This window comes from Periplaneta americana, chromosome 4 (assembly GCF_040183065.1).
Source record: "Periplaneta americana isolate PAMFEO1 chromosome 4, P.americana_PAMFEO1_priV1, whole genome shotgun sequence".
In the NCBI taxonomy this organism is placed as follows: Eukaryota; Metazoa; Arthropoda; class Insecta; order Blattodea; family Blattidae; genus Periplaneta; species Periplaneta americana.
Window position 1 is genome coordinate 27,849,570 of NC_091120.1, and position 16,050 is coordinate 27,865,619.

Genomic DNA, 16,050 nt, shown 5'->3' on the forward strand with positions numbered 1-16,050 from the left:
ATCTCGCACAAAAGCCTGTTTCTGCTATTCTGCTGCTAATAATAAAAAACGTTCCGTGCTTTGCCTCACACTTATCTGTCTTTATCTGTTCAAACAGCGTAATATTTTGGGAGTTATGCTACTTTTTCTACGTTGATATTTAAAACAGGACATAAATTTAATTTAATTTCTATATCACTCACTCTTAATTTGCAGGTATCCAGTGTGGTTTTCCTGCAGAGATTCCCAATGGGCAATATCAACTACTAAACAGAACAGTGGGATATATGAGTCGAGTCATTTATTCCTGTGATGAAGGATATGAGCTAATAGGAAGAGCACAGCTAATGTGTGACATTGACGAGAGGTGGAATGGACCACCACCTCGATGTGAAGGTGCGTATAGTATAGGAATTATAATAACAATAGTATTACTGACTGGGGTTCGATCCCAAGTGGTAACGGGATTTTTCTCGTTGCCAAACTTTCAGAACGGCCCAGAGGTTCACTCAGCCTCCTATAAAATCGAGTACCGGGTCTTTCCCGGGGGTAAAAGGCAGTCAGAGCGTGGTGCCGACCACATCACCTCATTCTAGTGCCAAGGTCATGGAAAGCATGGGGCTCTACCACCATGCCCCAGCGAATAGGGATTATAAAGAATGTACACTGAGCGAATTTTCCTGTGTTTTGTTTCTCTGTGCGCCAGCGGCTAGTTCCACTTTCAAGCGCTAGAGGTTAGTGTAATCGAGCATACGCTAAGATAATAATTGAGAATAGAGTTAAGGCACAGGATCCAAACATCGCCTGCCTTATTGCATAATCCAGTAACGCTTTGCTTCAAATAAATTCAAGTTAACAGCTTTCCCTTATTTCTCAGTGACAAACTAGTTGTAATAATAATATTTTATATTTCAGATATAATACATTATATTATAAAATAATATAATACATTATAAAATTAAGTATCGAATTCGTTTAATATTTGTATAATAATATAATATAGGTATATGGTTTTACTTCTCGTAAGAGTTTTGTTTTTCCATTTTCAGCGCTATCAAATCATTACATATTTTAATTGTTGTTGAGGTCAACGTCTCAACTCTCATTATAAAGGAACTCTAGAGTCTAGATATTGCAGTTAATGAAGGATTTATTATTTTATGGATCCAATTTATTTTATTTGAGTACATAATGTATCTAGATGTATTAATTGTATGTGTTATATTTCCGCTGTGTCAACTGCTAGCTGGTGTGATGTCAGCGCCAACTCTAGGGAGAAAGCAGAATCTGACGCTTTAGCTGGCTTGAAGGTCATTGAAATCAGTCCGGCTACATCAAAGGTGTCCATTCTTTATAATCCCTATTCGCTGCATGCCCCCCAAGTGCCTTCATGGCGTGTGACGGGGATACCTTTTTTTTTTTTATTACTGACTTCTCCACTGTCATGGAGATCAAGTAGGCTTACACTCTCCAATAAATGAGTTAAGCAAGCAAATTTAATGAGTATCATTATGAAATAATGAAGTAAATTAAGTGGACTTAGAAAAGGTGTTTGACAGTGTGGAATAGAATAAACTGATGGGGATCCTAACGAAAATTGATGTGAATTGGAAAGAGAGAAGGCTGTTCAATAGGCCTAACCTTCATGTGAAACAAAGAGTCAAAGTCAGGATAGGAGAAGAAATGTCAGAAGGAAGTGAAATAGGGAGAGGAGTACGTTAAGGATGCCCTTTTTCACCTACCCTGTTCAACATCTACTTGGAGGATTTAGTGAAGAACTGTTTTCAGAACATGAGAAGGGTGATAGTAGGAGGAAGAAGAATAAAATGCATAAGATTTGCTGATGATATGGCGTTGTTAGCAGAAGAGATGATACTAAGGGATATGCTACTGGAGCTAAAGGACAGCTGTGAGCAGTATGGGATGAAGATACATGCAAACAAGACGAAGAGCATGGTCATAGGAAGAAAAGTAAAGAAGGAAACTTGCGAATTCTAAATGAGGCAGTAGAGCAAGTGGACAGCTTCAAATACTTGGGGTGTACTATAAGCAGTAACATGAGCTGCTGCCAGGAAGTCAAAAGGAGGATAGCAATGGTAAAGGAAGGTTTTAATAGAAAAAGGGGCATCTTCTGCGGATCTCGGGAGAAAGAACTAAGGAAGAAACTAGTGAAGTGCTTTGTGTGGAGTGTAGCATTGTATGGGGCATAAACATGGACATTACGACGAAGTGAAGAGAAACGACTAGAAGCATTTGAGATGTGGATATGGAGAAGAATGGAGCGTGTGAAGTGGACAGACAGAATAAGAAACGAACCTGTGCTGGAAAGAGTGGGTGAAGAAAGAATGATGCTGAAACTGATCAGGAAGAGGAAAAGAAATTGGCTGGTCGCTAGCTGAGAAGAAACTGCCTACTGAAGGATGCATTGGAAGGAATGGTGAATGGGAGAAGAGTTTGGGACAGAAGAAGATATCAAATAATAGACGACATTAAGATATATCGATCATATATGGAGACTAAGAAGAAGGCAGAAAATAGGAAAGATGGAGAATGCTGGATTTGCAGTGAAGGACTGCTCTTGGACAGAACACTATGAATGAATGCATGAATACAAAAATAGGTGCATTACTCATTCTACAAGAAACCTGAAAAATAAAGGGTCAACAATATTGTTACTAATTCACTAACATATCTATGCAAATTGCATAATTCTGTTTACTTTGGGTAACTACAACACAATATTCAGAAATTTTATTTTAGGAACTTCCTCTCAAAGACTGCATATAGTACATTAGAGCTTCAATTTTACCTTCATTTCTACTCGTCGGCATTCATTCATTCATACTTTTCTGCCCAAGGGTAGGTCTTCCACTGCAAACCCAGCTAATTACTTATAAGATAATAATTATCTGTTAATATGAAATAGGTTCTATACATGATTGATGAAAGAAGAACGATAATAGAAAGGTTTTGAAGTATAGTATCCATAAAAATATATATTCTCAGTTACAATAGATTCTGTTTTAGATACCATAGATGTGCTGATGAAATGGCCTTATTATATTTAACAAAATAATAATTGAATACTGTATAATGTATAATAATTTACTAAATTTACTCACTAATGCCTATTCAACATCATTGAACGTGTAACTAAGAGGAAGGTTGCCAGTAAGAATAAAATTCATGTACCGGTATGTAATATAAAGAAAATATCAAGACTTATAATAATCTATTTTTATCTTGTAAGAATTTAGATTGTGGTACTAGTAAAAATATTTGACACAGACTCTCAGAGTCTTGATCAGTCCCCAATTTATATTTGAATAAAGATAACCTAAAAATAAATAAATAATTTCACGTAGATCAGGTCCTTAACAATCATTCTAAGAAAGAAGAGTTGAGAATTAAATAGTTCTAATTAATTGTTTAAAAATTGTGCACATATCTAAATTTGAAATTAATTAGTGTGTAACTGCCACATTAAATCAATGTACTGTGCTGAAATTCTTAACAGGAGAAAGCTTAAATACTGTTTCTATTCTACGCAGCTATTGAATGTGATGACCCTCCCTCCATACCAAATGGGAAGTTTGTAATTAGCAACAACTACACTATAGCAGGGACCACAGTTGAGTATTCATGCATCTCTCGGAACTACAGACTCATTGGGCCGAACAAGATTAAATGCCTTCCCAATGGAGAATATGATGATGATCCACCTGTGTGTAAAGGTATGAGTTAAGATTCGCTTAAATGTCTATTAATGTAGTGTCAGATATCAAGTTGCTTCTACTTAAAAATAACACATCAGTTTCGTACTTAATCTATAGTGACACTGTTTTGTTACACCGCGGGTTTTCATTTACCATGTTGCCTGCACAGCTAGTGTGTTTCCCATCCTGCTTCCACTAACGAACGCTGCGCCATTCAGTGACAGTTGCGAGTTAATCATCTGCACTCGTGCGTGAAGGTTGAATTAGTCGTGTCGTGTTGTGTTGCGTGTGTGTGTGTTCGGCGTTGTTGCAATGCGATTTTCATTACGTGAATGTATGTATATGCATATTAAAATACAGAAAATCTTGTGCGAAAATACGACAGAACTGCCGTAACAAATTTCCAAATAGACCCGTGTCTAATGCCACTACAATAAGAAGGTTATCCAAAAGATTCAAACAGACAGGTTCAGTAAATGATCGTAAAATACAAGGGAGGAGATATGTTCTTACAGAAGAAAAATTAGATGAAATAGGACAGAGAATAGAACGCACCCCGCAAAAATCTCTTAAGTGTTTGGCACAGGAAACAGAAGTAAGTTACAAGTCCGCTCATCAAACATCAAAATTACTTAAATTAAAGCCATACAGAATTCCGGTATTTCAAAAATTAAATCAACAAGATCCTAATAAGAGGTTGCATTTTTGTAATTGGATTTTAGAGAAAGTAAATTTTGAGGAAATTGATCCGACACTAATTTATTTTTCTGATGAAGCCTATTTTCATTTAAATGGACACATATCCTCATAAAATCATCGGTATTAGTCAGGAGAAACCAAATCTTGTACCAGTACTCGAAAGGGAAAGGTAAGGAGCACCGCGCTTGCTAGAAAGCCATGATGTTGCCAAATGCTACATAGAAACATAATGATTTCCTCTAAAACAGTGAATGTTAGAGAAAAACTTAATTTATACTTTTCAAATCTCTCCTCATGATCTATTAGCAGTTTCATTTTGGTACACAAGTTACCATCCACCCTGTATATTCATTTGCTTACATTTACACTTAAATTTATTTATATAATCTCTATTAGATAAGGAACTTCAAATACCGGCAAAAAAAGAGATGACTTTGATAGCAGTGTGAATTATTTTAATAGGAATAAGAAATGTTATGTACCAGTACTCACACATTAAAAATAAAACAAACTGACAATAAATTTCTGTGGCCGGGAGGAAAAAGGTCTTTTGTCAATTTTTTGTGAAAATGAGATTTTTATATATTCTGAAAGCGGAAACAATTCTCTACAATCTGGTAAAACGACTAAAGTCAAATAAGACTCCTGACTGGATTTATAGAGCGTTACCAAATGGCCTAAATACTTTTTGAATCGAGCACACACAGAATAAAGGACTTAAGAATATTTAATACTTTATTCCTTACAAACCGTCACATGTTTACTTTCCATGCTTCCCTATTAAAAAGATCTAACTTGTATTTTAGCCATTTTATCACATACTGATGCTCTTTCTTTTTAAAACTTGAAGCACCAGGGTAAACAGTCCTATAATTGTTTAAGATCCATTTTGCATTCCTAATAATTTACATTTCCCATTTATTTTGACATGAAAAAGGTCTTATGTTTAATAGTTCCTTCTATTCAGTTTGGGTTGTAGTCTTAAAGAGGCTTAAGTGCAGCTATTTTTGGAAATAATCAAGAAAATTGTTAAATGAGCAACATTACCTATTTTAGAAGAAATATAAACAAATAATATCCAGGAAAAACCTCTTATTTAAAAAACTCTATAATTGACACCAATTTCAATCTTTCTACTGCTCTACTGAAAAGTATAAAATTTTTACTTAAGACCTTTTTCCTCCCGGCCACAGATTTGTTAAAGGAATTAACAAAAGCAACAATGCAATAATATTTTCTTATTTTTGTACTTTATTATTTGTGGTTTAAATCACGAGATAATTAGAAGGTCTAATTGCTATATTGGTGTTCATGTGCTACATTTTGTCAGTAGCACTGGCAGGATGATTTATAGGAATTGTGCCCCCCCCCCCACCCCAAACATATGTCAGGGTCTTCCAATATTTTAAAGATTGTTGAAATTCTATACCGTAATATAAACACATAAACACAGGACCCTAAAACAACAAACTAAGGGCACTTTATTGCGATGTCAATAATAAGTCTACTTCTTAAAATTTGTTGAAAGCATAATTGAATCGCCCCATGCAGAAAGGGCTTCAATCCATTAGATATAGTTTTGAGGGGGGGGGGGGGGGAAAAACATTCTGTACACTATATTCCTTTCTGCATAGAACTCTGAGCCTGACGCTTCAGTTTCTATCTTTCCAAGCATTGGACTGAATATCTTTCTGCACAGGCCGATGGAGCCACCCATAAAGATATGATTTCCATCGATATCTTGTTTTTTTCAAAATTTGTGACTGAAATCCTTTCTGCATGGGGCGATTCAATTACTATTTCAATAATATTTATTTATTTATTTATTTATTTATTTATTTATTTATTTATTTATTCTGGTGTAGTTAAGGCCATCAGGCCTTCTCTTCCACAACACCAGGAATACAAATACAATAATAGAAATAAACAGAAAAAAATACACTATAATATACAAAGTAAAGCTACACAAGAAATAAAGAGGGAGAAAAAAAAAACACTATAAACAAAGTAAAGCCACACAAAAATATACAGGTTGCAGTCACACATACTTTAAATGAGTGATTAAGTATCATAATTAATTCCATCCTAACTAATTAACTAACATAAACAAGAAACTTGCAATTTTAATCTAGGTTAACAAAAAAAAAAGAAAAAAAAAACACAAATCAATACTTCTAGCAATACCTAAAAAACATTAACTAAGACAAAATTTTCCAATTTAATTTTGAATTGTGATAAAGTCCGGCAGTCCCTGACATCATTAGGTAACGAATTCCAGAGGCGAGGTATTTTTACAGTATAGGAAGATGAGTATAAAGACGTTCTATGATGAGGGATAGAAAGAAGTGCTTGATGTCAGTTTCGAAGAGTTGTAAGAAATTGAAAGCGCGATAACAGATATTTCGGAGTAGAAGTATGCATGATTCTAAACAGAAGAGACAGTGAATGTATTGTTCTTCGTTCCTTCAGACGCACCCATGAAAGTAACTGGAGGGAAGGTGTTATATGGTCAAATTTACGAGTATTGCAGATGAATCGTATGCACACATTATGAACACATTGTAGTCTCTCAGCTGAGAGTGAACTTACATTACTTAGCAAGGAATCGCAATAATCAAAATGGAGCATTACAAGCGTCTGAATAAGATTCTTTTTTTAGACTAAGTGGTAGAAATTCTTTCATATGAAACAAGGAGTGAAGTTGAGAAAATATTTTTTTGCAAATGTGTGTTACTTGAGTATTCCAATTTAGATCGCTATCCATAAAAATGCCAAGATTTTTAACTGTTTCACTGTATTTAACAATAATCCCAGTCAATATTATATGTGGTATAGTACCAATATCAAGAGTGCTTCGTAGACGATTATGTCCCATTATGATTGCTTGCGATTTCTCTGGATTTAACCTTAATCCAAATTTGTGTTTAACAGAATTCTTCTTTTATATAAAAAGAATATTTTTTATTTTGTCTCTCTCTCTCTCTCTCTCTCTCTCTAAAAAAAAACCTAAAAATCGGACTGAGCCCCCCTTCCACACTCGAGTTGTATCCGTTTCCCCATATGGGCAGCCCTGCCAGTAGCTTAATCATTGGATGAGAAAATTATGTCCATTTCTTTGGTTTTTCACATTTTGAGTTACAAAATCAAGACTCCAAATTCATCAATCAAATACTGGTAGTAACTATTTTCGAAATAGCCTAGACCAGGCCTGCAGAACTCGCAAAGTAGGGGAACTATGACGTCAGCCTCACTCCACTTCTATTGGGGATGATTGACTTCCGCCCCGAGAATGAATGTTGATGCAGCCGAGTGTAACTAGAATGCCGTGACCGCACAGGTAGAAAAGGTGGGTGGGATAAAAGAGGGGAGGAAAACAATCGCTCTCAAGAGCTACAGTTCTGCAGGCCTGGCCTATACTGTTATTCCGCCTTGGAATGGAGAGACATCAACCGTTTGAAATTCTAGTTGCAGCCTTCCCTCTGTAAAAAACAGATTTCATGTCATATTTATTTTAATTGCTCCCTTATCCACACAAAGAGGAAGGATTTTGTTTAATGACATTCATTTTTTTTTTTCAGAAGAGGCACGAATAGCAGGCGCAGTTGCAGTTCCAGCTGGCAAGCCTGCCCAACCTCCGTCATCAGCAAATAAGCCTCGAGACCCAACAGCGGGACCTACTCGACCCAGTCTGCCTCCAGCTCGACCTGGTCCACAAAGCCCACAGCAGCCTTCCAAGGAGAAACCAATTAAACCAGCCATATCAGACAGCAATCCTTCTGAATCAGCTCACAAACCGCATATCATAGCTGCCTCCCACCCTCAAGACAACGAGATTCCTGACAGTGTGAATGTGAGAAGCGATCTCCCACCAAATGTAAACGTTGCGCATTCTGTGGATGAAGACAGGCGTGAAGCAGGAGCCAGACTCAATCTCGGTAAGTGGAAGACCATGCAAACAAAATGAATTTAATGAATAAATAAATAAACTACTGTGTGTTCATTTCAAAGTGTGTCATGACGTCACTGTTGATGAGTCAGCGATTTGAAGCGAGTTTCAGCTTTTGTATCAGAGAAGTTGCCTATTAATCAAGGCATTCAATCTGAACTGAGAACGTGTACGGTATAACTTGAACGTCGTAGCAACAGATGGCGGTCTGTACGGTCTGTGTGCTACCATAACCTCTTTCGAACTGTGTTTTGCGCGGCCAAGTCGTACGCAGGGTATTTGTTATCATCGGTTGCGTACGACAACATTTCACAATACAAATCAAATGCTCCGTGTCCATGTTGACCGTCCAAGTTAATGTCAACAAATACGTAAGTAATCGTCTTAACCCTCTCCCCATATCCCGACAGTAAGAAAAAACTCATCTCAGTACATGTTTCGAAACAGTTCACATTCCTGCCACTACCGGCGTTATTGCACGTATTGGTAAGTACTCTTCTGAATGAATGCCGTACTTGCTAGGCAGCTTCTCTGGCACATAAGTAATACACCTCTGCGGAAGTGTAGGAAGATTGAATTCTCTAGGCTCATCAACTAGCCACATGATGGCATACAGCGAGCCATGACACACTTTGAACTGAACACCCAGTACTTACTAGGGGAGAGGAAGGAGGAGTGTGGATGTAAATGTGAATGAGTGAGTGAGTAAGTGTTTTTTCTTTTTTAAGAAGGGAGAAAAGGAAGAAATGTATTGTATTGTATTTATTAACATTCCATGGTATTCATACATTGCTTACAGCTAGAATATGGAACAAGTCAAAAAACTTAATACTATTATAAAATCTTAATTTACAGTGACAGTCTAGATGAAATATATACAGATGAGATTTGCAATATAGTCTACTAGTACAACACACAGTTTTAGTATCAATTTCATGAAGTGTTATTGAATGTCATGAATTCACGTACAGAATAGAAGGCGTGAGAAATTAGGTACTTCTTCAATTTGGCTCTAAATAATTTTAAGACTTGCCGATGGAGTAATGAATTAATGTAAAGAGGATAAGGATCAATTTTTTGATCCTGCTATCCACACACGCCAGAAAAAAACTTGCTTAAGTCATTGAAAATAATCTCAGAATGTAGCACACCTCTCTAGAGACATTATATATTTCGTAGTTGTTCCTGCAATAACTCCTATGTGCAGAATATGAAATTTTTCAGTAGGAAGAAAAAACACATTTATTCTTCTATGGCAGTAGTGCATAGGAGACTGTGAATTCTTACATTTTCGAAAGAAAGAAATATAATTACATATAGGAGATTTTATTATTTGCTGTATCACTATTTAAGTTATTTAATAGAGCAAAAATCTGAAAATCGATAAGTATGTCACATAGGAGTTATTGCCGGAACAATGACAATTTGCTTAATTTGTGCTGTGTGTACATTTGTGAAGTTATTCCATCTCTCAATTTAATTTAAAAATTCTCCATTTGGCTAGACCTCACTGAAATTTTATTTTATAATATTAGATTTTATAGTCCGTCAAGTTAGTTCTGTGGTAGTGCGTCTACCTCCAGACTAGTGGCCCAGGTTCGATTCCTGGTGGGGTCAGAAATTTAACATTTCTACCTTGTGACTAGGAGAGATGATGGTGCACAACTTCTAATCACTAGATTGTGCACCAATACGCACAAATCTCTCCACAGTGCATATAAAGAGAAGGCATATGTCACTGTTGATAGTGATTCGTTCGTTGGATATGGGCATTAAGCCTGGCGGTCCCCTTGATGCTATTCGACAGGAGTAGGCAATGTGCCGGCACTGGGTTTCCCCTTCTTCCTTCCTCATATTCATCATCCTCTTCACACATTCCCGACACTACATTTACACGAACACTTACACATACACTCACTCTATAGTCACGACGCTGTTATTCCCAGCATGACTCCTGCTCTTTGCTTACGTCTTAGGAAGTGAAGGCTCTATAAAGTCTAGGTAGGTAGTATCGTTTGCCATTTTTGTTCTTTCGTTGCCGAGCTACCATACGAGGAATCTATTTGCCACACCTTTAAACATTATCATGCCGTAGCTCCTATGATAATAAATCAAACACACTGTAATTCAGCAAATAATTGAGCGGCAAATAACGTCTTCGTGTGCTTTCTGCGAACGCCAACGAAAGAGCCAAAATGGCGGGCGATAATATTAAGTATTTATCGAGCCTTAAGAAATGAATAATGTCTTCCTCAGCGAACCACAAGACGCACACGTTTAAATGTAGCCGACCTGCAACGTGATTGGCTGCCGGAAATTAGAGCGACGGGACTATAGTACACGACACAACTCTCCACAGATACACATAATGCATCGTGTAGTCCATCAAAGTGGTATGAAACTTGAAAATGGGTCACAGTCCTGCCATCTATCCGCAATATGCGAAACCCGAATCACTTAAGTGAAGTGGGTAGGCATTAGGTACACACACACACACACACACACACAGATATTAGATTTTATATATCATATCACATTTTAAGATGAAGAAATTTACATTCAGATACTTAAAGATAAACATCTCAAGAAGATGCATTATAACATTGAATTCTGTGTCTATGAAATGTAAACATATAAAACATATTTTCTGTTACAGGAGCTATTATAGCACTTGGAGTGTTCGGAGGTTTTGTTTTTCTAGCTGCTGTCATCACAACGATAGTCATCTTAATTCGCAGGTAACTAGACTGAATTACATTTAATCTGATGTATGCTTGTACAAAGTTTAATGGCATGCTTGTATAAAGTAAAAGGAAGTTAAGAACGTGTGCCGAAATAGGTTTTCTTCATTAGGGTATCGTTCTTTATATGAATTTGAAGTAATAAGTACAATTTTTATACTACGTGTTAAAGTTACTGTGATATAGGCCTATCAGCACAAACAACATTTGCAAATGACTCATACAACAATGAAATCGAAATCAAGTAAAAGTTGAATTACTTTCTTTTACCAGTTTTTTTTTTTTTACCACTTTAACACAGTCATTAACAGTTAATGCTATTGAAAGAATAGAATACAAAATAAATTTAATTTTGTTGTATAGTAACTGTAGTAAAGGATAATGTTAAATTTAGATTGATTATTATCGAAAATGAAGACTTACAGCAGTTTAAATTCTCATATAAAACTTTTAATATTAATGAAATGACCATTATAATACAGTATATATCATACAATATTATTATTAAAATCAGGATCTTTAAATACAACAGCGACAATGAAAACAAATGCAGTTTAAATAGTTGGTACAGGAACCAGCACTTTTGTAATGACACAATATGCATTATTTCTTAAACTGATATCCCTTTTGTTTGAAATCAATAAATATATAAGGTAGCGAATCATATTGCGTTACAATATTATGAACTTAGTATTTTCATATATCATGCGTCATTTAATGTTAAATCTGGAGTACGCTATATTAAATTTCAGATAGAAGATAACTGATAATATATCGCGATTCTTGAGTCATAGTTCACACATTTCTGAAATACAATTCTTAATTACAAGTAAGTTTTTATTTAGAATTTTTATAGTTGTTAGATAAAACGTAATTGAATATAACCTTGAGATGACTGGAAAAGTTATACCATGACAGCAGTAAGTCATTTTACATACCGGTAGTTTTTTTTTGGGGGTAGGGGGCCACATGTCTCTCCTTCCAAGTAGTTACAAACTTATTATTCCATTTTGTGATATTTCTTCTATGAAATGGAATATTTGGTTTGGAATTAAATGCATTCTTTTTTATTGAGATAAATTTAGCCACTAATGTCAATATTTTGCCCAAATCTTGTGTACAATAACAATATTATTAACAACTTGTAAGCTGACCTTGGATATTACTTCATTCACCATAGGCAATAAGACTATTTTCCATTATTCCATATTATTCACAGCACTAGAGATGATGCACAATATCTATTGTTAGGAAGGAAATTATATCGACAGGCCAGTTCAAAAGGAAAACAACTCAAAATTTTAAGTTTGATAAAGCTGCATTTTAAAGCCTCATATTACTATGAAAAATTCAGGGATCAAAATGTTAAATCTTGAGTTGTTTCCCTTTGAACAGGCCCGTTGATAAGATTCCTGGATGAAATAAATCTTATTAACACGATTCAAGGTCACTTTGGTGTTGTAGCTGTAATTTTAATTGTGGATGTGGCATTATGGGTACAGTACTTACACTGTATATATTGTAAAGCTTTAAATCGTATAAAACTTCACAAATGCCTTTCTTGTAAAGAGTGCATACAAGTTGGAAGTATGGTGAAACATTCAATATTGTGATGATGATGATGATGATGATGATGATGATGATGATGATGATGATGATGATGATGATGATAGACACGTTAAAATACTAGAAAACAATGAGTGGAGCAGAATCAGAACGTCTGCAACCACTGCGATTAAGAAGACTAATTTCCAGGACAGGTGAACAAAGGTAATATTATACTGATTCAAACTTGTAGTGGAAATAAGTTCTTTGTCCTCTCTTTTTCCTTACTTAAAAAAAATGTAATGTATTACATTGCATCTTTTCTGACCTGCTTTCTATTGCTCCTGTATTTAGCATTTCAGTGCTCGCATGGGTTACTAGTGTAGCCCATTTTTTGTAGTGCTATGACGTCTTTGTGAATCAAGCAGCAACATTTTCCTTTTGTATATCTTTCCTGCACACTCGTAACAATGCATCAGTGTTGTTACAGTTTATGACTTGACCAGATGTTCAGAGTGAGAGTGATTATTATTCTTTGGGCTACAGTTGTAGCCCACGCGAGCAAATCTGTAACTTTATTTTCGAACCAACTTCTCATAAATTTCATGTTTTGGCGAATCAAGAGGCGACATTTTACTTTTATATACCTTTCCTGCACACTTTTAAAAATGCATCAGAGCTTCCAGGCTAAGATGCCGTGGTCTACTGGTGCAGATGTTCCCAGACGTTTCGTCTACTACTGCGGCAGACATCTTCAGTGGCTTGGTATCGTAGGTCGAAGTCTCCTGCTAGGGGTACCTGTAGCAACTGATGTAGACATGGTTTTCCTGCCGACCAAACAAGTCCGGAACATGCTGAGATCAGTAAAGGACAAGAGAGACAAGTTGGTTGCCGCAGGTGTATACAGGATTCCGTGCTCCTGTGGTGCCGTATACATAGGCACTACACAACGTAGCGTAAAAACTAGATTAGCGGAACACCAACGCAACTGCAGATTGGGAAAGTTGGATAAGTCTGCAGTGGCAGAACATGCGTTTCAGGATGGGAGGCATGACATACAGTTCCGAGAAACAGACATCCTCAGTAACACGTCCAATTACTTCCCCCGTCTATTTCGGGAGGCGATTGAAATTCATAAACATATCAACAACTTCAACCGTAAAGAAGAGGGTCTGAAACTTAACAACTGCTGGCATCCTGTCCTGAAACGCACTTGTACTAAACCTGTGCTCAGCAATGGTACGACAGGGATGGAAACCGAAATCCAGTGAGTGCAGTCCGCCACGACAATGGAACACAACAACCAGTCCAAGGCCACCGCAATCCAGCAAGTGCGGACCGATGCGACAACGGTACGTCACGACCAGCCCAAGGCCACCAGGATCTAGCAGGTGTGGGACGCCGCGACAACGAAAGGCCACGACCAGTCCAAGGCCACAGTGATCCAACAGGTGCGAACCGCCACGACAACGGAACACCAAGGCCAATCCCCGGCTCTATAAATAAGGACAAGCAACCAGTCAGGTTATTAGTTGCTACAGATACCCCTAGCAGGAGACTTCGACCTAGGATACCTAACCACTGAAGATGTCTGCTGCAGTAGTAGACGAACGTCTGGGAACATCTGCACCAGTAGACCACAGCATCTTAGCCCGGAAGCTCCGTTTCATGCATCAGGCTGTTACAGTTTATGACTTGACTAGATGTTCAACCTGAAAATGATTATTATTCCTTGGGCTACATTTGTAGCCCATGCAAGTAAATCCGTAACTTTATTTTCGAAGCAACTTCTCATAAAGTCCATATTTCATTTTCTCAGACATTGCATGCATCATTAAAATAAATTAATTATGACTGACAGACAAATTCCGCAATGATTGGCTAAATGTGATGAACAAATTATAACATTAAAATAAAGGTCAAAATTGTATTGTATTGTATTGTATTTTATTTATTAACATTCCATGGTATTCATACATTGCTTACAGCTAGAATATGGAACAAGTCAAAAAACTTAATACTATTATAAAATCTTAATTTATAGTCACAGTCTAGAAATAGTAATGGACTACAATAGTACTGTAATCCAAGCGAGCAAGAATGGGATTATTATAAGCGTGAGAACTGAAATGATAACAATAGTTTGTAAAGGTACCTCCCACACTTGATATAGTATTTCCTGCCCTTTTCGTGATTTAATAAGTGTAACCATACTATTGCATATTACATTATATTCGATTCATTCCAATTAAATGCATTTTAACAAAATTAAGTGTAATAATTTCATACATTGGTGGAATTACCAATAGATTAAGCAGCTTACAGTAGAAAATTTTAGGGACAGCAAGTTTAAGAGCGTTTTTACCTACATTATAACAATCAGTGATATGTTTATAGAGTCCGAGCACTGGAGAAAAGATCTGCAAGAGGAGAAATCTAGCCCTTCATTGCCACACTACATTTAAACAGCTGAATTCTAACAGCACGCTATCTTGTGCCACTTGCTTTATGTCACGTCACTCATATTTTTGTCCATGATGTTGAGTAATGTATAGGGTTGCCAGATTTAGAAAATAATATTCAGGGCATCCACTTAAATCTGAATTATTACGAATTACCTTTGCATATGTGCATTAATATAAAAGAACAAAAAAGAAAATGTCTGTCTGGGTGGCACAGTCAGTAGAGTGCTGGCCTTCTGTGCCTGAGGTTGCGGATTCGATCCCAGCCCAGGCCAATGGCATTTAAGTGTGCTTAAATGTGACAGGCTCATGTCAGTAGATTTACTGGCATGTAAAAGAACTGCGGAACAAAATTCCAACACACTGGTGACGCTGATATAACCTCGCCAGTTGCAGGAGTCGTTAAATTAAACTTAATTTAAAAACATTGATAATACTGTCATCTAACAGTGGTAACTTAAGGTAATTGATTAAAAAATGTAGGTTGTTATTTTAATTTAACTTAATGACTCTCCCTCATATTTTAATTTTCTTTTTCTCATTACAAACTGTCGTTTTGGAATTGTCAGTTATTTGGTGTTGGATATGATGGAATCCACTCTATAAGCATTGAGTGTATTATTTTTATAAATGTTCCTGAAAACTGAAAATTTTTTCAGTAAGTTTATTCACAATGATAAAGATTTAATTACTGCTGTACAATGTGATATAGAAATTATTCAAAAATATATTACAGTAGCGTGCAAATTAATCCGAACACGACATATTTTTACATTTTCTGTCATTGTTGGCCTCACAGCTGCTCATACCGCTTTAATTGACATCTGTATTACGTGTAATTCCATTGTTGAAGGTCTGTCATTATTTTTTTTTATATGTGACATTTTGCCTGTCGTTTTGTACTTATAAGCATTTCACTTGTGTTGAAGACTTAATACTGCAATCCTGTGTACATTCTGTCG

At 36.3% G+C, this 16,050-nt stretch overlaps 1 protein-coding gene across 5 annotated transcripts in view; it reads left to right on the top strand.

The window, feature by feature from the left end:
- LOC138697636 (uncharacterized) overlaps window positions 1–16,050 on the top strand; it is a 308,784-nt gene that overhangs the window by 274,471 nt on the left and 18,263 nt on the right. For 4 of the 5 annotated variants that reach the window (XR_011331589.1, XM_069823058.1, XM_069823059.1 and 1 more), the window contains exons 8-11: window positions 196–375; window positions 3,531–3,713; window positions 7,973–8,329; window positions 10,997–11,078. Coding sequence is in view for 4 of the 5 variants with exons in the window: in XM_069823058.1 (XP_069679159.1) it covers window positions 196–375; window positions 3,531–3,713; window positions 7,973–8,329; window positions 10,997–11,078 (802 nt within the window). In the remaining variant the exon portion in view is untranslated. The remainder of the gene's footprint in view (window positions 1–195; window positions 376–3,530; window positions 3,714–7,972; window positions 8,330–10,996; window positions 11,079–16,050) is intronic. The other variant, XM_069823057.1, reaches the window with a different exon arrangement.